Source organism: Haliotis rufescens, unplaced genomic scaffold (assembly GCF_023055435.1).
Source record: "Haliotis rufescens isolate VD_foot unplaced genomic scaffold, xgHalRufe1.0.p SCAF_6, whole genome shotgun sequence".
Taxonomy (NCBI): Eukaryota; Metazoa; Mollusca; class Gastropoda; order Lepetellida; family Haliotidae; genus Haliotis; species Haliotis rufescens.
Window position 1 is genome coordinate 37,501,686 of NW_025964334.1, and position 27,742 is coordinate 37,529,427.

The 27,742-nt window shown below is 40.6% G+C and overlaps 2 protein-coding genes across 2 annotated transcripts; both read left to right on the plus strand.

Annotated features, from left to right (window-relative positions):
* Positions 1-219: 219 nt before the first annotated feature.
* Positions 220-24,571, plus strand: LOC124112231 (ankyrin repeat domain-containing protein 17-like). The gene is made up of 13 exons (XM_048386408.1): positions 220-305; positions 6,238-6,355; positions 6,874-8,159; positions 12,885-12,968; positions 14,601-15,118; positions 16,280-16,304; positions 16,522-16,700; positions 18,600-18,648; positions 19,032-19,048; positions 19,685-19,712; positions 20,027-20,092; positions 20,654-20,713; positions 21,807-24,571. The coding sequence occupies exons 3-13, from the start codon at positions 8,045-8,047 to the stop codon at positions 23,984-23,986; spliced, it is 3,321 nt and encodes a 1,106-aa protein (XP_048242365.1). The 5' UTR covers positions 220-305; positions 6,238-6,355; positions 6,874-8,044; the 3' UTR covers positions 23,987-24,571.
* Positions 24,004-26,136, plus strand: LOC125374792 (ankyrin repeat domain-containing protein 17-like). The gene is made up of 2 exons (XM_048386409.1): positions 24,004-24,773; positions 24,885-26,136. Exon 1 carries the CDS (start codon positions 24,023-24,025, stop codon positions 24,695-24,697), a length of 675 nt encoding a protein of 224 aa, XP_048242366.1. The 5' UTR covers positions 24,004-24,022; the 3' UTR covers positions 24,698-24,773; positions 24,885-26,136.
* Positions 26,137-27,742: the final 1,606 nt, after the last annotated feature.

A 27,742-nucleotide genomic window follows, 5' to 3' on the forward strand; every position in this document is an offset into this window, starting at 1 on the left:
TGAGCTGATGATGAGCCTAACCAGTCTGACTGTGCCAGGATCACCCAAACCCTTTTAGCTGCATTTATTTTTATTTTAATCTGTACAAAACTAAGTTTTTCTCTCTCCTGCCGCCAGTAGGACGTCACGTGTTTCCCACCTTTTGTATGGTAGATTGCTCAGACATATGATATACACGCATACAGTATTGGGTTGGCTCGCCCGGTCTGGCCATTCGACAAACTGCAATTGAAGGGTAGCAGTATCAAGGCTGCGACTGGCGTAAAGCGGTGCTACATTTGGAGGACAGGGTTTGGTCACAGATGGTAAGTGTCCCTGATTATTTAACTCCTCAAATACAGGTTTGTAAAAGTTGGAAATTTTATGATTAACCACATCATGCAATGCAAACATCCACGTGAATATGTGTTTGAAACCTCAACATTTGAATTGAACATAATTAAAACAGATTATAACGCCAATAATAATGCCTGCCTATGCGTACAATAGTCTTCACATCAGGGATCAACATTCGTATTCAAACTGTCGATTTAAGAGTTACACATTTTGATGTTTTACGTTCAACAGACGCTACATAGGTGTGAATTCCTCATTCATTTTAGAATCAAATGGCAAATGGTCTTTGTCACCAATGCAAATTATCTGGTAAAATCAAACGAAATACATTACGTGTGTAAACCAACACTGTGCTCGGAAAACTGTACTTGTTCTGGAAACAAGGCAAAATTCAGAATTTACACTGTGTAGCATTTCTCCTATTTTGAGAGATCCATTCGTCTTATTGTTGCAACATTCCAACTGAAAGCAGATTTTTTTTATTGATAGTGATGTTAAAAGTTAAATATTAGTTCATGAATATAACGAGATCTCGCGAGAGCGACACTCAATTCAAGATGCCGGCGCCCAGCGAATGTGTCTTTGGGGTAACTGGTAACTGGTAACTGGTATAACTGGTAAGTAGTATTCAATGCGATAGTATATGTGACGTAATGGAGGTAGGTTGCTAGGGGGATGACGGTTAGACGTTAGTCTGGTTGAGAGTACTGCTGTGTGCGCACGTACATGTATTGTTGTCAAATATATACCCGAATAAACCACCTTGACTCGAAACATGATCGTTGTGTCATCTGGGCCATATTCCACAAAATTCCCCTTTTCTTCAACATTTTCCTGTTCACCCCAGAAACCTACCTCCCTCATGTCACATGTACTATCGCATAGAACAATATTTATATTAGATTGAATGTTATATGTACAGGGATGTTAGTGAATGTGAACTCTTAACTCTTACACTAATCTTGTTCTTTATTGTTATGTTAAGACAAACCATATTCCGATTTAACAGTGAGAATTCCTTTGAGATAGAAAAAACAAGCAAAATATGCTTCAAATTTTCAACAAAAAGGATACTTTTTGGAAGTTAATCCTCATCAGTATTAGCAGATATTCATTAGTAAACCAAATAACAAAAGTTTGTTTGACCGATTGTTAGTTTAAATTCCATACGTATATTGACTACATCTTGGATGTCCCACGTCTTTTGCATAAGATCCCGAATATTACTTTGATTGCTGGTTCACTGTCGGGGATAAGAAAGGAAGATGAGATCTGTCTTACATGTAGAAAACCCTTGCCATAACCATAAGGAATATCCACTGAGAGTAAGGTCAATAGTACGATTTAAAATCTGTCTTGTGTTTATGGATCACTATCAAACACTGACGATCCCAAGAAAGCCTTGATGCGACAGATAAACATATGGCGCCGAAACGAGACACTGTGTGCGTGCACACTGTGTGGTAGCACCACAAAAGAAGTCCAATTTAGACGTCTTCAATTACAACTTGATTGAAAACATACAATGGATTTGATTGCATGTCTTCGGCGCACACCCATGCATTACCTGGCTGGGATTGTCACATGGACAATGCTGTCAAGAAACGATATAACAGGACAATGTAGTATACGGCTTTGTTTGTTGTATAACGTCGCACTACCCAGTATATGACACGCTACCAACCAAGTCACCGTGTCGGACTATCCGATTCATTCAGTTACCTCTTACGACCTGCGGGGCGGTGGGGTAGCCTAGTCGTTAAAGTGTTCTACCCGGCATCCCAACTGGTACAACAATCTCGTACCGGTCTACAAATAAAGTGTTAAATGCCACCCCTCTATGTGTTCCAGACTAATGTCTGTGATAAACACTGTATTTCAAGGCATACTCGAAAATACACTTGATGTGTTTTATAAGTAGACTCCATGTATACCACACATTTCACGCTAAGCTTAACTTAGAATACACTGTCATTGCATATGTTTTCCATCCACTTTATTACTTACAAGTCCCCATGTACTTTTCACAAACCCTCTCTTTAACAATTACAAATAGTGCACGACCTTTATAGGGGTTGATTGGGCTGAGCTCTCTGTGGTGATCATCTGACATCTTATAGACACACCTACTCTTTAAAGGGATTGTTTAGGGTGTGCTCCCTCTGCTGCCTCCAAATAAAATATTCATATTTATTCAACAGCTGTGGGTTTTGGTATTACGCCTCTTTTTAGCATGGGCTAGCGAAAAAGCGAGACACGGAAAGTACACACTGTTCACATATGGGGAATCAAACCCTGGTAGTGGCCGTTATGAACGAACGCTTCAACCACAAGACCATGCAGGTGTCAGTGGGCCTTTTCTGTTGCCTGGCGGTATTTATTAGTGAGTGAGTGAACGTCACATCTGCTCTATCTCAGGCATATATTGAAGAGTTGATAAATACTTGTCACAAAGGACAGTAAAATATATCACAACATGTAAACAAAAAACTAACCATATCAAGTATTAACACATTTATCAATAATTTCACTGTGGATCATCAGCAAGCAAAGCTAGACCTCCTTACTGGCGACCTTGGGGACTTAGTGTACCTTTGCATTCCGCAAGATGTCCCCGTGATGTAAACTCCATTAATTTCTGATGAGTATTTCAAAATTTCCATGCTGCAGGTTAGGTGAAATGGTGTCAAAGAATATTTCGCACACTGAGATACCATGCCATAGTTTAAACATGGTTCCCCACTCAGACATACATACTGACTCCGAGCCAGTCATGTCTTATTCTGTGTCCTTAATACCGAGAGCCAGTCCATGCTACAGAAAGATTGGTAGCACTTGTTTTTCATTTCACATGTATATGGAAACTAAAGCAGCTGATGATATTATTGTCGGTGTCAGTTTTCTGATTTCAGGTACATATGTACGTGAATCTTTTATTATTGTAAATTAATATTAAACCTACAGTTAAAGCCTTAAAGCCGGAGGTTCGATTCTTGACATGGCACAATGCAACATACATTTCAGGTACTAGTACCTGACTGAACACGGTCACGTACTCACCAGTGTTGATCGAGGGTGAGAGTGCTACAGAACACAATTTTGTTTACGGTTGAACATATGCAGTAAGAACTTACACATCATCAGAGAATTTTCACAACCCTGACATATTCAGCTATACATAACTGGCGTACGATCATCTATCTATGATGCATTGAAAGAATATAGAAATTGAAATACATAAGTCAACTCAGTCTTCATCGTCTGATTTTATATGTTCTATGTTACCTTTTGTGTGAATACAATGTAACGCCAGTTAGGGTAAATATATATGAGAATTAATAAAAAACCATCCTTATTCATCACCAGTGATACAATCAGTCTGTAAAACACACGAGTACTTATGAATGTGTCATTGCCTGGCTATGGTTATACCACCCCTCATATAACAGGTCCCGGATGCACACAGTGTTGCCAGTGAGACCACAGAAAGTCCGCGTGCCCGGGAATACATTAAACGAAAATACAAAAGCTGTGCACAGGTAGGGGGTATTTATCTGTTACAGGACTACATGGTCCCGGGTGCATTGCACTGAAGAAAATGTCAGTGGGTTAATTGTAATGGCAACATTTACTATGCATACAATACTAGGATTAGGTGTGTCCCCCTCCATGTCACGACAGAAATATTCACACAATTCCATTACATTTTAGAGCAATGACTATGAATAGCCTTTCACATGTGACATAAAATCGGATTCGAACAAATTCAGGTGACATCTTTGTTTGGAACGAGCATGTTCCAGCATCATTGGTCTAGTGGTTTTTCAGGAAGATGATGTTTACAAGAGGAAATGCAATTCATGCAATGAGGTAATTTAGGAGCATGGTCTAAGTACAAAGCTTTCACTTTAACGTATCGGAAACAATGGTACATATATATACATTTGAACAAAAATGTCTACCGTGGCGGCCATGTTGAAATTCAGATTTGACCCCTTTAACATACTGGGTTGTCATCATTTCAGCTTCATTGGTCCAGTGGTTTCCGATGAGAAACAGGCCACGACATTAACGAGATGAGATCAGGGGATTTTTTTCTCCCTTTCTGATTGTAAACTTATTTAGGAGAAAAATACAGCTTCATTGAAGAGCTACGTTACTTATAGATGTAACCACGCTATAATGAATTTAGATCCAAATATTTATTATGTAAATTTTCAAAAATGTTTACATACCTTAGAAAGTTATGTATCATTTCTGATATGAAGGGTATGCATTGGAATAGTTTATATACGATCATATTATCGGTACTAAAAAGGATGAAATTGGGTTCGCATTGATTTATGTTCATATAAGCTGATCTATGATGCATTGAAAGAATATAGAAATTGAAATACACCATCGGTGCCTCCTGACCTCATTAACCTCATAGAGCAAAGAATCTGGCTAAGCAAAATACTATTACGTAAGTTGATACACTGGCATTAGGTCACCAGTTTGATCACTTGCAGATTCTTCAGAATATTGTGAGAGGGGTAGTGAGATTATTATGATCACACTTCCGGCGGATCATACGAAATATAAATACATTAACATCTTGTACAGATCTCTCTCATCACCCATGGGTTTTAGGCAAATCTTTATGGATGTTTTATAAAAAAAACAAGGGAACGCTTGACCAAAACGAACAGATTGAGGTGTCACAATTCCGTATGTTAACAACGCGAGTAAACCCTGGCACAGTTTGGGCATGCTCCGTATGAGGCTCCCGATGGTGGCTTCTGGAATGCCTAGCCATTCATCTTGGAGAGCTAAATACTGTTTATCGGAGGCTGTCGTACATAGTCTTGGTAACGACGACCTCCGATGTTTAATGGGGCCGAAGTCGAAACTTTTGGAACCCCAGTTTAGCTGTTGGATTTGTGCAACATACATGGATACCTAAGCAGTGTGAGGACTTTTGCCCCGCCCGCAAACGGTCCCGCAACTGGCCTCCACGGTAACGTCATCCAGCCATGGAGGCGAATGGGGTCAGTCCTGTGATCCCAAACGTTATCCCGCACAACTCGATCACAGACCCTCATCATCTGTCATGCTTTTTTATGCTGCTTTGCACGTGACGGTTGTGGAGCTGCTGCCCAACGCGAACCCGACCACCTGGACTCAACATGAAATGACACCATTGGCGTAAATCTAGAAATCCATGCTACCGTACCACCATAAATGAAAACGTCTATGTGTATTTGTCTTTCTGGTGCCTACCAGATGACGACGACTTTTGAGAACCTACGATTTGAGGCGATTACGGCTCATACAGTCACGACGTCTGATGTGAAGAGTGTTTATAGAGATCCCGTAATGCAATGAGTCTTTTTTCGCGACCTCCACGAGGTTTGGTTTTGGGCTCCCCTTCACGAGCGCGTCTTATCACAACGTTCCTGTTTGCCTATAGATCGAGGTTCTACAGTCGTGGCGCCACACTGACCGATATCTGTCTGCTGCAGTATGTGTCGTTAAGGGTTTCCGGACCTAATGCAACTAATTACTGTCCTTTCTGTGCTGAACTCATGTATCGTCATACCATGGTTCCACAATGAAGACACGCCATGGTTGACGATGCACAGGCGATTGGCACGATTTCTGCGATTGGTTGTACTGATTGCAGTGTTAAGTTTACAGTCAGCTGTCGACAATTGAAACGTTCCCATGTTCATGACTTCATGAAGTATGTAATAAAATATAAAACACCACACAAGCACATCACATACGCATACGTACGCATATTCAGATACAAGTCATAAAAAAGAAAAAGGTTATTGACAGAATAGATAAAGTGGCGTCAGCTTTAAGGAACACATGAGGTGGGAAGATCTGTATATGAAAATATGTTTTCCATTACAGATGAAAATACAGTGTATCACATGACGCTTTTTCGAGGAACGAAAAATTCAGGATGAAAACAAATCTGGCATGGATGACTCTGGTGGGAATGAGACAACATCGGCAAAAGATCTGACAGGTAAACCGCATGTAAAAATTCGTATTGTGTGCAGGAAAGCATACACTTACCACCACATATTAGAATTGCAGATATTCAAAGGTTAAAGTCAGTAAGCTTCAAGAGTAAACAGTTTAGTTGAAGAACAATTATGTTCTTGTACGGCTAACAAACACCAGTTAAACGGCAGCCAAATTGTGTGAATCATACTTGAAACTATTGGACCCGTAGAGGTCCGGGTTAGTATAGGTCTTCAGCAACCCATGCTTGCCGTAAAAGGCGACGATGCTTGTCGTAAGAGGCGACTAACGGGATCGGGTGGTCAAGGCTTGCTGACTCGGTTGATGCATGTCATCGTATCCCAATTGCTTGGATCGATGTTCATGATGTATTTTATGGATGCTATTTTCTGTGTCAATAACAAAACTGAGTTCTATCAATGGATGCATTTGCATCTTTATGTATGATTTTTATTTTGCATAAAGTTAATCGCACATATCACAAGAACACCTGTAAACACATTGACATTCCCTTTCCAGGTTCATGTGAGAAGTGTCAGAGTGTTGAAAAGAGGTATGGGGAAATATCCTATGCTCTGAATTTGTTTGTCATTCACACGGAACGCCCTCATATTTGTGCTGGGAAGAGATCTGGACATTTGAGAGAAAAGAAAAAGTTTATTGACAGAATAGGTAAAGTGGTGTCGGCTTTAAGGAACAGTGGAGGTGGGCATCTGTTGGTCCATATTAACGGCCAGGAATCGGGAGATAGATGTCTTGAACAGTTTGATGAGGCAATTACAAAGAGTTTGTCGGATCTCATTGAAGATGGTCAGTTGTATGTAAACATATATAAGCGACAATGGTTGTCAGAGTTGCCTTTGTCTGATTTTCAAAATGACACTGACTTTATTTGGCTTAATGTGGAAAGTGCTCGTGGAGTAGCGACTTTGGATTTCAATACGAAAATAAGAGACGATATTGCCAATGAAAATCCCTCATACGTCGCATTGGCATGTTTACTATCCACAACCAAGGCAAAGAGATCACAAAGTGCAGAAGGCCAGAGTACACAAACTGATACTGTAGGCAGCAGTAGTACTGAACATATCGCAACTTTGTTCAAAAACCCACAGCAATATCACGAAAATAGGAACATAGAAAACAAGGCATTAAAATCTCAGATTTTGGAAAAGATCGGGAAAAGCGACTCTAGTTTCACACATTACATCTGGACGGATCTGAAACTAAAGTATAATGTGACATCCATGTCAAAGGTGGAGAACGGGGGTTCATTTTATGTTGGAATTGCCGAGGAGCAAAAGAAAGACACAGCAGAGTATGTAACCAAAGTGCCGATCATTGAAGGATTTCAATTGACAGTTGACCCGCAAGCCGTAACTAAACTTATACTTCAAAAACTCAAAGATACCGTTACTGTCTTAAAAGATGGTACTTTCCTTGATGCTCCAGATGACCTTATCGAGATAACCTTCCACAAGATACCCAGTGGTTACGTGTTAGAAGTTGCCGTGCGTTATTGTGAAGGACTTGTGTTTTATGACAAAGAGGGACCGAGGGCATACGAAGTGAAAGGCAATGAAATTCGTCGTATGGATAAAGAAGTGTGGTTGCGACGTTTCAGTTTATCTATGAATAACAAAACACTGTGTTTTAAGTGTAAGCAAAGAGAGAACTGATTTCTTTCAAAATGTCAGACAGTGACTCAAGTGTGTCCAGCTCGTACAGCTCTGATGGGCCGTACCTCATGTCGTATGGGAAGACATATGACGCTGATGAACCTGACGAGAATGCAGTCCTTTCAGGTAATAGAAAGTAAAAAGCAGCCCAATGAACAATTGGGATTTGTAGGGTTTGACCGCACTAATCATGACCACCGCCATATCATGAAAACAGACGTGGCGCTTCTAAGATATAAAGCATCAAGCATCTCCCTTTCATAGTTCAAAAGATTTTATTCACGACATTGATCTGTCCTGTCAATGGTCAATGCCATTGGCAGGACTGTTTATTTGTCTTAATGCGCTTGTTTGTTTTTTAAAACACGATGTGCTTGGACATCTCATGAATTTGTTATCCTTAAGTACATATCCTTTATAGCCCTGGGTAACATGTTTTAGACATGGATCCGTCAAGTCATTTTCTATATTTGTTAACTCGAGAAGTATTTACAGGTCAAAGAAACTAGGTACACACTACAGGGCCGTTATTTGAAACGGCCATGATTGATCTACGTATAAAGTCAAGGTCACAGTGAAGGTTGTCGGTAAAGTTTGTTTGGCCTTTTCACAAAAATGGCTTCCTTCATCTTTCCTGTAGGGGTATGTATGACAAGTGACGGAAAGCTTATGACCAACTTTCAATGTGGAGTATTTGCGATATTTCTGTTATATTTAACTTAACCGATGGACTTGCAACTGGAGGTCAAATTCATTCTCAAGGTCACACATTAAAATATTATTAAGTTTATGATAATGCAAGTTGTATTTACTGCAGTCAGATGATATTGAGTACATGTTCTTTGCGTTGGACATTGAAGTGGTAATGTTTTAGTGGCCTTCAGTGAGTGTCAAGGTCACTAGAATGGTCATTTGAAAGATAGTTCATCATATTATATTTATATGTATGACTTGAAATGAGGACCAGCGTTAATAATCTTGGAGTGTCTGAAACCTAGAGTTTTTCTCTAACAGAAATAGTATTGTTAAAACGGAAGTAACTGTACAGTCGCCGTGCTTAGGTCAAAAGCTGTCATTATACCGGGTGGTGTGGTGAGGTAGGCTAGTGGTTAAAACGTTCGCTCATCATGCTGAAAACACGGATTCCCTCACTTCCCACATTTTACAGCCCATTTCTGGTGTGATGCTGTTTGAATGCTACTTAAAGCATACTCACTCTCTCATGTTAAGATTTTGAGAGGCATGGGGCTTTTGGTTAACTAATAGCGACAAGCACTTTCCATATTCATAAGAGGGCTCTGCCAAAGAACAAAGTCGACTGTACGATTCCGACTATATCATGAGCATGCGTTCATGAATCACGGTCAAACAGTGAACATACCAGGTGTTCGCGAGAAGGTGAATGTATCCTGCCATACCTGTTGCTCCCGTCACAAACACATGTGGCAAGACAATTCTTCAACTGAAAAAGCAACAGGAACATATGGTGTCCGATTTGTGACAGCAGCACTATATAGCAGGTCCGACAATAAATGTCAGCATTTGTCACAGTCCAATGACTTCAGTGAGGGACGTGCTTCGTTCCTGAATCCAGCAAACGGTGTTGGAAACAACCATACAAGTCGGCACTGTCAGATAGGTATCCCGTTCATGTCGGGCAAGTAAACAAGTCGCTAGTCAGATTGTAAAAGCAATCGATTCGCTGTTATCTTGATCTTTTAGGTATGGCCAGTCTTCAAGAAACTGTAACCTCGCGACACTTTCGAAATAAACTGACGTCCAAAAGAAACTTTACCAACTGAAAATATAAATTTCAGACAAAGTATACATTTTTTTTCGATGAAGTCTATCTAAAACACATAACCTAAATACAACAATAGTGTATACAGAAAATGTTACATGTTTGCGTGATAACACGCGAAAAAGTGAAAAACACGTGCACCACGGACAACTGCAAATGCACGTGCGGGTAGGTGTATAAAACGATTGCAACGGCAAGTCAGACATCCACAGTGATAAAAAAACACAAAAGAAATGCCACGACTCACAGTCGAACAACGTGAACGATCCTTGGGTATGGTACAGATGGGAGCCACCCACGCCCATATTGCACGAACCTTCGGTTGCTCCCGTTGCTGATGGAAGACATCGTGGTTACCGCCGAAGGGGTGAACGAACGAACGGCGGCGTGTTGCGTGCAGGAGGTCGTACCATATGGTGGAGGGAGTGTCATGGTGTGGGGAGGGGTCTGTGGGCAGGGGAGGACACCGCTGGTCATCGTTGACGGTAACTTGACAGCTCAGCGGTACATGGATAACATTCTTCGTCCAGTTGTCCTACCATTTCTCCAATAGCAACAACGCTAGAGCCCATACAGCCAGAATTGTCACTAACCTTCTCGCAGCCAACAACGTCAACGTCCTGCCGTGGCCTGCACGCTCACCCGACATGTCCCCCACAGAACACCTCTGGGACTTGATGGATCGTCGTGTTCGACAACGACCACACTCTCCAGCCAACCGGCAAGAACTGATCTCGGTCCTCCAAGACAAATGGCGTCAAATCCCACGTGACCTCATCATAAGACTGACTTTTTCTGTGCGTCGAAGAGTTTGTGCGTGTATTGAGGCATTTGGTGGTCACACACGCTACTAATGACTTGTTATTGAACGTGAGCGATTGTTTATGTACTCTGCCTATTGTCCATGATTCTGAAAGCTCGAGTTTTGTACCACACCCAACTTTGGGGGGCTCTGACGTCATTCTCGGTCGCCGTATGATTGTCATTTTCAATGTTGATTATGTTGATATATTGATCTTCTCAATACACTTTACTTCATGTATGTATGTTTTGTTGTTTTTGAGCAAGAGAGATTTCAAACTCTGGTAAAGTTTCTTTTGGACGTCAGTTTAGTTTGTCTGTCCCGGAATTGAATTATGACTATAAACAAGGTCCTCACAGTGGAGCTCTCTGTCAAGCGCTGGGACGGAGCTTGCAACCGCACCAAATTAGGGAGGTCATGCTCTGGTGATATGACAAGGGATTTATATACCCGGAAATCCGATTATCTCGACAATATTTGAGAAAACGCACGTGTCCGGATAAGCGAGGTTGGACTGTACACTAATTTTGCTATATGAAGAAGGCCTTTTCTGCTATGCTGGAGGCCTTGATTATGTTGAGAATGAACTACCTCTTAACCTAGAAGCGAAATGTTTTTGTCGACTTCCGCTTGGACGCTCGCCCAGACGTGTCCTCCCAAGCTCGTGACCAAAACGCCCCCTCTCTAAGTCACTGCCGAGGGAGATTGTCTCCATCCTGGAGCCCTTGCTGGCTTACCGGGTTGGGGACTACTCCCTCAAGACGTCCTTCAAGACCTGCACCTCCACCCTCTCCATCCCTTTTGACTTAGGTCAGAGGAAGAGGCCTCTGGGCAAAGCTACGGCTTAACCCAAGCCTCAGGAGAAACCTACTCCGGCCCCAACCCTTCCTGCACCCCTCCCGGTTCAGAAGGCTAGGCCTCCCAGGAGGAAGAAGTCCCCATCAGCCTCCATCATGAAGATCGAGGAGATCCTTCCCCCGACGGGAAAAGGACCTCCGTGCAACTCTGATAGAGCGAGCTGACGTACTAATGAAGTACTATAAGTCCCACCCTGGCCTCCGCGCTGACCACATTGTGACCCCAACGGAACAGCTCTACGCCACCGAAAGCTCTCGTGCACCACTCGTCCTGGTGCAACACCTTGGAAACGAGATGTTCGAGCATGATATCTCCAACTTCACGGACCTATCACATTTCCTCGTAGATTGCGACACCAAGACCAAAAAGCACTTTGTCGCCCGCACCGCCGCCCTCCTCGTCAAGAGTCTCTTCAAATCCACAAACCCCAGGGAAGAGGATATTGCCAAGAGACTCCTTACAGGGTACCGCCGTTATATCTTCCAGCAACCACACATGCTGGCCTGCTGACCCCGTGCCTTCCACCGCTTGACCCCACCCCCTCCAACCCAAGCCCGATCTTTCCATATTATTACATACTTTTTTATCACCCATTCCCACCCAGCCAAACCCCACCCCTATAGCTTTTTTAAATTAAGTACTGTAAACTTTTACATTTTGGGGGGTTGCACTTCTTTACTTATTCTTTAGGCTTTTTTCCCCCCGGAGTAAAAGTGCAACCCCGTACGCGACATACGCTATAGTGTAATTTATTACACGCGGAAAGCGCACGTTAAATCTTCAATGACCTACCTACCTGCCATGCTGGAGGCCTTGATTATGTTGAGGATGAACTTCCTCTTAACCTAGAAGCGAAATGTTTTGCCAATTATCTCATAAATCCACCAAGAACTGAAACCTTTATAAGACTGACTTTGTCAACCAACAATATCATTGTTATCAAATATTTGATTACATGTCTTTGTCAAGTACTAGATATTTGAAACAAAACATCTATCCTTGTAACATAAAGTATGAAATGCTCCAGCTGTTTATTCAGTATGTATATTTCAATATTTTTTTCATTTTGTTTGTATTATAGTATAAGTCGGGTATCGCTTTTCCTATCACCTTTCTGCTTACCCCAAATATTTGATTTGATTTACGATTTATTTGATTTAATTTATGATTTATTTGAATTGATTGATGATTTCAATACATATTATTTAATAACTACGATACACAGTTACAGTAAAATAATAAATAAGTTATTTGTAAAAAGAAAGTGACCTAAGATTCTATAGTTATCAGGTAATTATATACATATATGTTTCTCTCATCCTCAATTATAAATAATTCGTAAGCCATAGGTTTTTTGGTTTTCATTTCAGAGCATGCATTCCCATTTCAGAGCATGCATTCCCATCAAGCGTATTATCACTGTCTGAACAACATGATATTCTACGTACATTGCACGAAGAATCAGACAAGCCGTGTGAGTAATTCCTTTACTATTCTATATGATAACAATAATTGTACTTGTCATATTAATAATAAAAGCCGCTGCTTATATACTGAACAACAAAAGTTCCTGTGACATTGAATACGATTTAATGCAAAGATAAAAGACTCCTGTAAGTGTTCAAATGGTTTAATTTGCCATACTGACTTCAGAAAATGCGTGATTTCAAAAACAACAACATGAACATGCCAAAATGTCAATTTACAAATCAATAGCGTGTGTGTCCACCTCTGGTTGCGATGCAAGTAACACATCTTCGCCTCATGGAATGGACCTGGCGTTCTGTGGGATATCTGTCCATATCTGCTGGATCATGTTTCGAAGTTCCTGGAGTGTCTGTGTAACACGTGGTTGACGTCGAAGGTGCCGATCCATCTCATCCCACATGTGCTCGATTGGTGAGAGATCAGGGGAGCGAGCCGGCCAAGGGATGACATTCACGTTGTTTTGTTGAAGTGAATCCTGAACAAGTCGAGCAATATGAGGCCGGGCGTTGTCGTGTTGAAAGGTAATGCCTGGGCCATTACTACGCAAAAACGGTAGAACAACAGGGCCGATGATCTCGTCGCGGTAGCGCTGTCCATTGAGATTTCCCTCTACCACTATCAAACGGGTCCTCTGTCTTGCTGTAATCCCACCCCATACCATAACGCTGCCGCCAACGAACCGATCTTCTTCCATGACACAATGATTGACGTAACGTTCACCTCGACGTCGGTTCACCCGAATCCGTCCATCGTTGTTGCTGAGGTGAAAACGAGACTCGTCAGTGAATAGAACTTGTCCCCCCACTGCATGGCCGTCCAGCGTAGACGCTGTCTGCACCAATGTAGACGTGCTTGACGGTGGTTTCCTGTCAAATTAGGACGTCTGGCGGGTCTTCTGGCGACAATCCCTGCATCTCTGAAGCGGCGACATATGGTTTGTGAAGATATTGGTCGAAGGCCATGGATGCTTCTTGCAGTCACTGTTGCTGGCTGGAATCGATTTCGTAGGTGTGTTGTTCGAATCCAGTTGTCTTGTCGATTATTGGTTACGCGTGGCCTGCCACTCCGAGTATGGTCTCTGACTGCATTCGTCTGTTGCCAACGTTGCCATAAACACAAAATGGTGTTTCTGTGGACGTTAAATTGTCTTGCAACATCACGTTGATTCGATCCTGCTTCAAGCATACCATTGGCTCACAGACGCTCATTTTGGGACAGGCGTGGCATTTCGTAATGTTGAATAATTGCGTAATTTTGTTGTTTTTCTGAGTAGTTGTTGTCAGCACGATGCTAAACAATGCACATGGACTCCCGTTAACGCACATGTTTTTATACCCATTCTTGGGTAGTGAAATGCATGGGGCTTGCATAAAAGTCAACTTTTGCATGGAATGCATGCTTTTCTGAAGCAGTTGCGTTTTTGTGACTTGATTCCATACATGTACTACAATATTGAAAACCAAACTTTACTTGTTTGAAAAATACACTAAAATGTTGTTGTCACAGGAACTTTTGTTGTTGAGTATATGTGTGCATCATTACAAAACAAGATTCAAACACACATGAATACTTAAAGTTATGGGTCAACTAGACGGTCCTTGTTTTGCGTGTTTTTCAGCCTTTTGGATCTTTCCTCAAAACGTAAGAAAGCACCTGTCAGACAAGTTTCCTCTGATAAAAAGAAGGCTGGAGGAACTGCTTCAACAAGACTGTGCCATCATCATAGCGGGTCGTAGTTTACTGAACCTGACAGAAGCATCCTGGCAGGGCCGAGTGCCAATGAGTGTCATTTGTGATGTGTGTGTCTTCTCCCCTGCACACCCTCTCATGATCCTCACCTTTACAACTCCAACAAACAGACCCGAGACAGCTGTCAGACACAACTCATCCTTGGCCAGGTCAATCATAAGAGCTATTGTAGGCGAAACGCAGATGAATTTTAATGTCTTTCGTGGCGTTTTGGATGAGAATGTGTGTCAGGCACGTGAGACATTCCTCGAAACAATAAATCATTTTGAGAAAATCTCTCACGTTTTGGGCGCTCTATCTTCCCAAACTCATGACATGTACACAGTACTGAAAGCCTTTCTGAAAGTTCTACATGATAACCAGCTACAACGACAAAGTGACATAGAGGTAACTGCTGTTTGTGTTCAAATGACAAATGTATTATTTAACAGGAAACATCAATACCCAATATGGAGCTAAAAGTTTAATAACATTCAAGATGGTCTCAAGTATAGCTATTACATTTTTTTAATGAAACTCTCACAACTAAGAGTTAAAAAAGCACAGTGGTTAAGACCAGTGGGGAAGGCTATGACTAGAAAAGTGAATAGTTTACCACTTTGAATAGTGAGTTGGGTTAACGCCGCTTTGAACGGTATTCCAGTAATATCACGTCGTGTCAGCTCAGTGTGCAGGTCTCAGGCGTTTTCCACTTTGAAGAAACCCATGAGCACGGATAAGGTGCTGACAAACTCAGAAATGTAATCGGCGCGAACCAGGATTCAAACCAACGATCATAGATTTCTGGTGTTCCTAAGGGACGCAGCTCAACTCGGCGAATTGCGGCGCCTAGGAGAATATGTAACCCACCGCGACTAGCGGGATCGGGTGGTCAGGCTTACTTGGTTTATGCACGTCATCGTATCCCAATTGCGTGGATCGATGCTCGTGATGTCAATCACTGGATTGTCTGGCCCAGACTCGATTATTTACAGACCGCCGCCATATAGATGGAATATTGCTGAAAGCGGATTTAAACAACAAACAAAAAACAAACAAAACAAAAAATCTTGCATTTGAACCCATTATCATAGGTTTCTGCCATGCCAAAGGAACGCAATTCTGCAAAGCAAATTGAGGTAGTCATGTGAAGCTATTAACAATCCTTTCCTCGTGTTATCATTTGTTGCCATTGTAATAATCCTTCAATATCATCACATACTATTAAAACAGTTCTACCATTTCATACAATTGTAATCCAATGGCAATTGCATAAAAACAACCCCACTCATAGAAATCGGTAACTTATATTTATGATTTACTTCTAAATCTACTACAGTCTTTTAATCGAACTCCATTACCTATATATTTTAAGATAATTTAGCATGACAGTAGCTTTATTGTTTTGGTACATTGCTGGTGAGAACTGTAGTCTAATATTCTCGTGCGGATAACTTGACGTGTTGTCGATGGTTCGAGGACTTAGAGTCTACAAGATTTCACTTTATCTACAGAGCCATCGCCATTTAAGAAATAATCTCAAATTGTTTTCTTTTTATATCTTCCCAGAACAAAGAACAAGACAACGAGACAGGTTTGCACACCAATAAATACCAGCAAGATGCAAAGTCGGTCAAACCACTTGTTATATACATCCACTTAGTTCATTTTGCAAAGTCGTAACACTTGACTAATAAACACTCTGGCAGGAGTAAATATGGGTAATTGAAGTTTAAATATTTACAAATATCATTAAAAGCAGCACTTAATAACAGGACGCTTTTTCTTATAACATTTCCATGTTGTATCAGAAAGGACTACAGCGCAGGAAGCGTCTTCTCCAATGATGGCTCCTGAAGACGATACAGCTACGGGAGAAAACAGTCATGTATCAACTCTTCCTGAACGACCAGATGACCAGTCGCCATGTCTAGAGGCATCTGCTACTAGTGCGAACGACAATGGACATGTACCTATTCAAAGACGAGAGGTATCCATTTATTTGTGTATTGGTTTAAGCCTGCTCATGAAGAGGGTTATGAAGGCCAAAAACATTGCTTGCTTACTTTCGTGGCAACTGTGTTTTATATTAATATGTATTTGGTATTATATATAAGATTTAACAACTGAATACTTCTTGTGAACAGACATATTTTGTCAATCCATTACTTTCGTCCATGTGAGCCATGCCAATTTACACTTATCAGAGGGGTCCACAAAGTACGTATTCTGGACTTTCAGATGTTGGACTTCCATTTGTTTAAACCTTGGTGGCTGAGTGGGTTAGGTCACTGATTTTGTGTTTGTGATGCCGATTAGGCAAATCGATGTTGAATCCACACAATAAAAGTTCAAGAATTACTTTACCAAAAAAGTGTTCCCCGATATAACGTATGTGAATACTTGTCCTGACTTATTTAATTGAGCAATATGTTTAATGTTACATGGGGCGAATACACTCTGTGTGTGTTTCTAACATGTCACTGCCTATTTCGTCATTAATGAGCATAAGTGCACAAGCACCGATAGGTCTGTTTGGTTTACTTGCAACTAATGCTTCGGTCAGTGCTTCGGTGACGACAGTCCGTATATCCCTCTGTCGGTAACACTCATATTCAAGATCAAATCCGAGGATCTTTGTATTCTTCAGCTTGCAATACAGAGATCGTCCTTAATGTTGGGTTAGGCATGGCTATGTTTCGTTAGTCGCCGCTATTCGCTGTGCAGGGACGTGCGTGTAACTTAGTAGTTGGTTCTGATCCCAGATACACTCTCAGTTTGATTCTTGGTGTGTCAGCACCGTGCCGTTGTTCGTGGGTTGAACTGAAGTGGTAATCGTCTGAGACCTACAACACTTCAGGTTTTCACCCCACAACATATTGACAAAACTGAAAAACAACGTTTAAAATGAAGTCACTTACATTATATGTGTCTGTTCCGATGTCTCTCTCTGATATAAATCTATGTGGGTACATTTAAATATTTTGTGTGGCCAGTGGAATTTCTGCAATCTGGCAGAAATGGTCAATTTTGTGTTCATCCCAGTGAATGTAAAAAGAATAAGTCGGGCTACTTTCATCCCAATATGATGTCAGGGAATGCAGATGCAATGTGACGGTTACTTTGACACCTTCTTCCTGGGCCAATGTGCACAAAATGATCTTTCCGCTACAATTACAATCTACAATCGAAATTTACAATTGGTGTGAGTCAAATCAACGCTTGGCAAAACATGTAGTACGCATCACAGATATCAGAAAATTGCTATGACAATCCACATTAATATCTTGTCGATAATCTAACATTTCGTGTCCATCCGAGTCTATGCAGACATAATTTTGAAAGATTCTCGCATCTTGCCTTGATCTCTTTGATATTTGTACATGCTACTCTGCGTTAATTTGTTTCTGACTTTGGATGTGTGTTAAAACATTCGTCACCTAATTCATGTCACGCGACAAAATGTATTCCCCTGCATTGAATGTTTTTCTCATTTTCTCCTCTATGCATCTGTGTCTTGTCATTAAACTAACGGTGAGAAGATATTCTGTTGATTTAACTTTACCTATAAGTATTGCCTGTGTATTGTTCAATGAAAAACTACACATTCGATCATTATATGGTCATATTTTGCGTCTATTAACATTCGAGCCATATCGCGATGGGAAATACTAAAATGTAGAGATGTAAAATGTATGTATTGGTACAGGATTAGATGGCTTTTATATGGTAATAACAGATTTTTGTCTCAGTGCCATATATCGGTACACTATCCACATAGATGTATATAACTTCAAAACTGTCTACTACTGGGACTTGCACCGTGTATTGTTACTTAAACTAAGACTTCTGTTGAACCAGTTCCATAAAACGAACACTTACACTTCAGTATGACGATCTTCTAAAGAGAATCGAGCAGCTGGAGCAAAGACAAGAAGGTAAGGATCAGGTTAACCATTATATTTAGGGCCTTTGCTGAAGTAGAAATCTTTTAGTGAATAAGTATTGTTTTACGCAGCGTTTAGCAATATTCCAGCAATATATGGCGACTGGGGACACCAGAGTCAGTGAATGAGTGAGTATGGTTTTACGCCGCTTTTAGCAATATTTCAGCAATACCAGGGCGGGGGACACCAGAAATGGGCTTCACACATGGTACTCATGTGGGGAATCGAACCCGAGCGAACGCTATAACCACTAGGATACACCGCCCCTATAACTTTTTTTAACAAAACGTCGTTCATTAACAGTTGATATGTCATTCAACATCTGCTTTCTTGAGTTTATGTATATATTGTTACTGATGTGGTTTCATTTACAGACATCCTGCAAGAAAAGGTAAACAATTCATACATTTCTTTCTTGTCTTTGTTAAAAAAAAGTGATTTGTTCTGAAGTAGTAACATCATTTAATGTACACATGTTTGGCTTCTCATACTCATATCATCCATATTACAACTAACGTCGAGGAATATTCCCGCAGCTCCAGACCTTGGTGCCTATATTTCACAACTTTTGAGGCAATCAAGCATGCACTTTCTACCGAGATTTCAAAGAGCGTCATCCAACTCAGAAGTTGTTTGATCAAGGTTACAGCATTCAAGGCCTCAGTAAAGCTTTCAAACAGTTTTATGGAAGATATGTGGAGGAGATTTCCAAATTTGACGCATCAGTGGCTGAATGATGTCGAATTCAATTCCCTATTTTAACTTCTACCATGTGTTCCCGTGTTTTATTCAGGTGAACAATTGACTCTGCCTTTGCATGTGTTTGTGACGGGTGCCACCGGTGGTGGAGGATACGCTCATATTTTCCCGATCACCTGGTATTATCACTATTTGAAAATGACTAATTAACACATGTTCATGATATAGTCGGAATCGTACAATCGACTCGTTTTTGGCAGAGATTTCTAATGAATATGGAAATGGTTTTGTTGCTTTTATTTATAGTCCGTTGTATTTCTTCATACAGGAAATGCTGCATCAAGATTACTTGACGGGTGGGTAGACGTACCTATTTTTGATTGGTTACATATTACCACCCCCAAATAAGTATGCATGTGTTGTCAGAACACATGTCAACAAAAACAGACAAAAAGAATTTAAACAAATAAATAACAAGTGACCGTGTCGGAATTGACCCTTGTAATGAGTGAGCACCTTGACTTCAAAGCTACCCTTCCACTGTTTGTTGACAAGAGTATGTTTACATTATTATCTCCCCTTTGCAACACAGTGCACTGAATAATAGTATCAATAACTCATAACTCATCACTGACACGTAATACTTACCTTGACATATGTTGTCTTTCAGATGTACGCCTGTCTCTCTTGATGAGAGTCAGATCCTCCTCATTCTCAAAGTCTGATTCTGGATTCTGTAAGTAATCCAAAGGTCCAAACGTTGATAAAGTAGCCGGCCATGTTGAATCTCTCAGCCGAGAAGAAAACACTAATCCATCTGAGGCTCGACTAACCTGTCGAACTAAATCCTACAGTAATAACGTTTGCTCTATAAGAATAATAAATTAGATTGATTTCAATGGAAACTGTCAATAGAATCGGAACAACATAATCACATTTCGATATATTATCGGACAAGAGGATGATAAAATATTGACTCATAACGGAATTTATGATATATATGGGTGTGTTTGCCGGTAAGATAAAGCCAAAATCATTTATGGAATTATTTATAATACAGGATAATTACCGTCCCAGTACATACGGATGTTAACCTCGGTACAGGAACAAAGGTTTTATTTCCAGATAACTATCAGTTCAACGTATTTTAGATTACAGCAATGGTGTATGGTTGTATTAACTTCTGTGATAACCTGATTGACCAAATAACAGTTGCTGTCGTTCTATATAGCTGAGACTGGATTGCTATATTTGACTCTCTAACTAATGTTTATGACAGTTTTACATTTTCTTTAAGCAACATCTACTTTAACGAGCGACAAGGGCAGAATATCAGATGCCGGAAAAGGGGATAAACGTGAGTTCAGTTTGAGTTTATCAATGAAAACAAACCCTGAAAATACATACCAGCCTTAAGTCTATCTCGAGGGATGAGGCCTCTTAACGTCGCCTTCACATGTTTTGTATATGTATTGCGAGCCTGAAAGCACGTTGAGGGTTGTGAATTATTGCTGAAAATTCCTAAACATTTCACAAATTAAGGTTAATAGTTGTTGATAGATTTTCGACACAGAATACCCTATCTGTCCACTGCTGTCCCTCAAAGGACAAACAAATAAAACTGGTGATACTTACATTGTTTAACAAGTGGGATTTTTCCTTTATAAGGTCCTACAATGTCACTGTGTACGCAATTGTGAGAAATGCATTTTTTGTTTTACCTAGGGGCGACAATGCGACAACGAGACATTTTATTCAAGGTCAAAATATATCGCATTGTCGCCCCATCGAAAATGACTGAAAGAAGTGTAAATGTTTGCGACATGATCGCGTTGTGGCGCATTTTTACGCCTTATTTTACACATTTATGATGGGGCGACAATGCGACATATTTTCACCTTGAAAAATGTCGCTTTGTCGCATTATAGCGGTTTGGTTAATTTTGACACTGTTTTCTTTTATTTTGTAAGGGCGACAACGTGTCAATGTCCCTTCTAGGATTCCATAGAAAACCGTTGTTGATGTGAACATATGTTAGTGAACATTTAATAACAGTCATTTTCACACACACACAAACACACACACACACACACACACACACACACACACACACACACACACACACACACACACACACACACACACACACACACACACACACACACATATATATATATACACAATTCTGTTGTCAATCTCTTACTAATCCAATATTTTAAAGAATATAATTATATGAATATGTATCGAAAATATCACCTTTAAACGTTTACCACTGGTAATTGACTGTATGTATCTAGACACCACACACCCAAACCATACAGTTAGAAATAGAAGGGGTCAACTGTTTTGCTAAGTTTCACTTAAACGTTTGCGGGTAGATTCCTGAAAAAGGCGCTGCTGAAGTATTCGGTTTTTTTACACAATATTGTTGTCAATAATTGTTAATATAGATGATCGTTGTGAAGCTCAAGGTGAACACCTACCTCAGCTGACAAGAAAAGAAATAGATGGAGGCGACCTGGAGTTGGTCAAGTTCAACCGAGAGGCTTCTCTACATGAGGCGTGTCAGGAGGGCAACCTGGATGCCGTGACGCACATCGTGTCCGGGGGACTGGCTGATATCAACTGTAGAGGCAGGCTGGGGAGAACTCCAGTCATAGTGGCAGCAACGGCAGGGCACCTGTCAGTAGTTAACTTCTTGATCAGGCAAGGCTGTGGTATCTTAGAGGTTGATGACAATAATGACACTGTCCTCCATGTTGCCTGTATGAGTGGAAATGTGGATGTGGTTAAATGTATTCTGTCAAGTTATACTATCAACATGGAGAAGAGAGGGCGATATGGATGGACAGCGATAGTCACATCTGCGTATTATGGCTCGAAAAATGTTTTTGACTTCTTTATTAGAAAAGGGTGTGATCTGTCAGTGGTCGATGATGATGGTGACAATATCCTTCACGTGACATGTCTTGGTGGCAATGTCGACATATGCAAGTACCTCCTCTCAAACAATGTAGTTGGAATAGAGAGTAGAGGACAATACAACAGAACACCCGTGATGATAGCAGCTATCGAGGGTCACAGAGAACTGTTTGACTTCCTTGTGAGTAAAGGGTGTGATCTGTCAGTAGTGGATGGGAATGGTGACAACATCCTTCACTTGACATGTCTTGGCGGCAATGTCGACATCTGCAAGTACCTCCTCTCAAAAGACATAGTTGGAATAGAGAGTAGAGGACAATACAACACAACACCCGTGATGACAGCAGCTAGCAAGGGTCACAGAGAACTGTTTGACTTCCTTGTGAGTAAAGAGTGTGATCTGTCAGTAGTGGATGGGGATGGTGACAACATCCTTCATGTGACATGTCTTGGTGGCAATGTCGACATCTGCAAGTACCTACTCTCAAACAATGTAGTTGGAATAGAGAGTAGAGGACAATACAATAGAACACCCGTGATGACAGCAGCTAGCGAGGGTCACGGAGAACTGTTTGACTTCCTTGTGAGAAAAGAGTGTGATCTGTCAGTAGTGGATGGGAATGGAGACAATATCCTTCACGTGGCATGTATTGGTGGCAATGTCGACATCTGCAAGTACCTCCTTTCAAAAGACATAGTTGGCATAGAAAGTAGAGGACAATACAACATGACACCCGTTATGATGGCAGCTAGCGAGGGTCACAGAGAACTGTTTGACTTCCTTGTGAGTAAAGGGTGTGATCTGTCAGTAGTGGATGGGAATGGAGACAACATCCTTCACGTGACCTGTCTTGGTGGCAATGTCGACATCTGCAAGTACCTCCTCTCAAAAGACATAGTTGGAATAGAGAGTAGAGGACAATACAACAGAACACCCGTGATGACAGCAGCTAACATGTGTCACAGAGAACTGTTTGACTTCCTTGTGAGTAAAGGGTGTGATCTGTCAGTAGTGGATGGGAATGGAAACAATATCCTTTACGTGACATGTCTTGGTGGCAATGTCGACATCTGCAAGTACCTCCTCTCAAAATACATAGTTGGAATAGAGAGTAGAGGACAATACAACAGAACACCCGTGATGACAGCAGCTAGCAAGGGTCACAGAGAACTGTTTGACTTCCTTGTGAGTAAAGGGTGTGATCTGTCAGTAGTGGATGGGAAAAGAGACAATATCCTTCACGTGACATGTCTTGGTGGCAATGTCGACATCTGCGAGTACCTCCTCTCAAAAGACATAGTTGGAATAGAGAGTAGAGGACAATACAACAGAACACCCGTGATGACAGCAGCTAACATGTGTCACAGAGAACTGTTTGACTTCCTTGTGAGTAAAGGGTGTGATCTGTCAGTAGTGGATGGGAATGGAAACAATATCCTTTACGTGACATGTCTTGGTGGCAATGTCGACATCTGCAAGTACCTCCTCTCAAAATACATAGTTGGAATAGAGAGTAGAGGACAATACAACAGAACACCCGTGATGACAGCAGCTAGCAAGGGTCACAGAGAACTGTTTGACTTCCTTGTGAGTAAAGGGTGTGATCTGTCAGTAGTGGATGGGAATGGAGATAATATCCTTCACGTGGCATGTATTGGTGGCAATGTCGACATCTACAAGTACCTCCTCTCAAAAGACATAGTCTGAATAGAGAGTAGAGGACAATACAACACAACATCCGTGATGACAGCAGCTAGCAAGGGTCACAGAGAACTATTCGACTTCCTTTTGAGTAAAGGGTCTGATCTGTCAATAGTGGATGGGAATGGAGACAACGTCCTTCACGTGACATGTATTGGTGGCAATGTCGACATATGCAAGTACCTCCTCTCAAAAGACATAGTTGGCATAGAAAGTAGAGGACACTACAACATGACACCCGTGATGACAGCAGCTAGCAAGGGTCACAGAGAACAGTTTGACTTCCTTGTGAGTGAAGAATGTGATCTGTCAGTAGTGGATGGGAATGGAGACAACATCCTTCACGTGACATGTATTGGTGGCAATGTCGACATCTGCAAGTACCTCCTCTCAAAAGACATAGTTGGAATAGAGAGTAGAGGACAATACAACAGAACACCCGTGATGACAGCAGCTAGCAAGGGTCACAGAGAACTGTTTGACTTCCTTGTGAGTAAAGGGTGTGATCTGTCAGTAGTGGATGGGAATGGAGACAACATCCTTCACGTGACATGTATTGGTGGCAATGTCGACATCTGCAAGTACCTCGTCATGAGAGGGATAACTGATGAGATGTGTAAAAAGAACAAACGTGGTGAAAAACCACTGCAATTGGCAGAATCACGTCGCCACAAAGATGTTGTTGGCATTCTGAAATCCGTTCCAAAACGAGAGTGATGCGTAGCTTTTTCAGCAGAAAGAAAACGCAGTAGATGTATGAATATTGGAATGGTCAATACGCTGCATGGCATACATATATGTACTTGAACATGTTTCATCACAGAGAACTGTTCGACTTCCTTATGAGTAAAGGGTCTGATCTGTCAGTAGTGGATGGGAATAGAGACAATATCCTTCACGTGACATATATGTACTTGAACATGTTTTCGTACTGGCCAATAGAGGCATCATTTATTAAACAAATACTGTGAGGTGTGTTTTAAAAGTATGACGCAAAATAGCGTCCGTTAGAAGTGTATATTGGAGGACTTGTTCCCGACCAGAAAAGTATTCAAGATTTGTCACACAGTTAAAGACATGTGACTGACGTTAAAACCCTCTAGCCGATAGCAATATACATAAACGAGATAAACAGTATGAATTTTCCTTGCAACTGTCCTTAAATGTATACAGCTGTTGCCTGGGCCTGTTTTTGGTAAATATCACGTTTGTCTAGTCACCTCAAGTGATCATGCGACAATACTCTTTTCAGGGGTGGACGGGGTGCCATGGGTGGCTCAGTCGTCTAAGGCGCTCAAATCGCTGTGCATAGTTGCGTCCCTTGGACTCTGTACTTGAGTTCCAATCCCTGTTCGCCCCAATTATGTTTCTAGATTTCTCAGCACTATACCCGTGCTCTTCGGTTTCGACAAAGTGGTAAACGCCCGAGACCTGCATCATGTCGGGCATCCCTTCCACACTGAGCTGACACGCTGTGATATAACCGGAATACTGTTCAAAGCGCTCATAAACCCAACTCACTTACTCACTATTTACAGTGGCAATGTGTACATTGCCTTTAAATGGTGTGGAACAATCTTACAACAAACCTAAAACTACTTAAACCCCCATATGACATTTAATAAAAGAGAATTTGGAAAATCCCATTAATGCACATACTTATCTTGAATATCAATGCTGTAAATATACTCTAAAATTTGTCTTCGTTTAAAATATCCAATGCATATTGTTCTATTGCTGCAGTCAGTTGAAGACATGATGAACGTTGATATCAGAGGGCCATTTTCAAAATGATAAAACTTTAAACAAACGAGTAAATATTCTAAATACACCAGTGAAGGTTGTTATACGTATGTACATTTAGATCAATTATTACATTCTGTTTCAATACTAAGTTCCCCTTATTTGAACAACAGAGTTTTGAAATTAATCCTTTGCTTTTGATCAACAAGTTAAGATAAACAATATTTCAAAAGGTCTAATTAAGGCAATACGGTTATGTCAGTCTAACAGTTGCATTGTAAATATAATAACACTTTCTATTCAGGTTAATTGTTTGTCGTATATAAACCGTTCATACGATGGTTGTTGATAGTTTCTTACTTTTATCTTAATATTTTGTGTATCATTTGCAATGTTATTTCTGTATTTTGTACTCTGGGATAGATTATATGTCAAGAATTTTCATTGGATATCATTGAAATCCTCTGAGAATAACGTTATGTTTTAATAGCAGTTGATGATCACTGTGTCAAAATAGAACTGGCACATGACATTAAATCATGCAAGGACTTCTATTTCACCAAATCGCACGAATGGTGCATCATTATATATTGTTTTCTCTAGTTTTACCAAGATCATCATGCTGTTAGAATGTTAGTTTTGTTCCAGGAGATATATCCACCCTTACACATACACATCCCTTCATATATTTTATATTTTCTCTCGTTAACAAATTATTGTGGTGAAATATGGTGAAGGTTTGGTACTCATGTGGTCCCTTCCTTGCTAATCTGATTCTTTATGCATATTTATCCGTATTTCTGAAAATTTCAAAACACGAGAATATGGCCAATAAGTTTAACTTAAGCTTCGATTCGGGTAAAGCGATGATCTCATATCGTTCAGTATGGATCTAATAGCTAATAACTTAAGCTTCAGGTATATCGACGATCAGATATTCAATACTGGTCAAATAGCAATTCCCTTCCCCTCATTTACCCATCTGAAAGAAAACGTTTCATCTGTTTTATATTAATATCAATGCAGAGAGATTCAGAGTGACAAAAATATCCATAAAACTGTAAAACCCATGTTCAAGATACAGTCAGAATCGTACAATGGAATCTGCTTCAACTGTCCCTACAATATTAGTGAATACACTATTGTGTCTTCATGTGGTGCACCATGGAACAAACGCTTTGAATTTTCAAGTTAGCATTGCTTCAAATTTGTAAATATTTCATGTTTTAATTCATAACGTAATGACTATCTCCGTCTATAGTCCATATGCACGCATATAAATAATCATTTCCATTACATTCTAACCATTCCATCTAAAGTCATCACACAAAGAACAGATCAGGTCAGATAAGATCTATTTGTACTTTGCTTATATTTGGGAAGTTATGTGTTATACATGTATACTCTTTCATACTGAAGGGAAGAGTGAACAGTGGCAATGCTGTCACATCAACTTTGGTATCAAAGCCACGACTGCATCTATCTTGGAATGAAACATTACATCTAACATGCTGCGCCTGCTCTGGTGAAATTCAAAACGTTCAGTGTCTTTTGATTTATCTGTGATGTACTATTAAAACCCATATGTACATTGTTTGTTTATCACTGAATCGTCATCTTTTTGCGTAACGATATTAATGTGACTCAAGGCGAATGAAAACGTTTTGATGTTACGTGTACTCATGGAGGCGAAATAAATTAATAATGTTGATACTGTTGAAGTAACAGTCCATCCTTTCCACGCTGTGCGTTTTAAACAGGACATGTACTGCAAAGTTACATGACAGGTAGTGGCAAGTATAATATATGTACACGTCCATAACTGCAATGACAGAATATTTCTGATTGATTATAATGATTTCCACTGCAATAATTGTGGATAACATTCATAAGACAGGTCAGTCTGTGGTTGTACATCGAGGGCTGTGTAGCCTTCTCCAGAGGATAGATAATTACTGAGTGTAGAAACTAACTCCAATTATGGTGGCATTAAGCTACTAAGTGTATGACTTACAGTTT

Coding starts and splice junctions, on each gene's coding strand:
- LOC125374792 (XM_048386409.1), top strand. CDS start 24,023: ATGACAGCAGCTAGCAAGGGTCACAGAGAACTATTCGACTTCCTTTTG.
- LOC124112231 (XM_048386408.1), top strand. CDS start 8,045: ATGTCAGACAGTGACTCAAGTGTGTCCAGCTCGTACAGCTCTGATGGG. Junction 16,701..18,599: donor TACCTATTCAAAGACGAGAG/GTATCCATTTAT, acceptor CTTACACTTCAG/TATGACGATCTTCTAAAGAG. Junction 20,093..20,653: donor AAAGTCTGATTCTGGATTCT/GTAAGTAATCCA, acceptor ATTTTCTTTAAG/CAACATCTACTTTAACGAGC.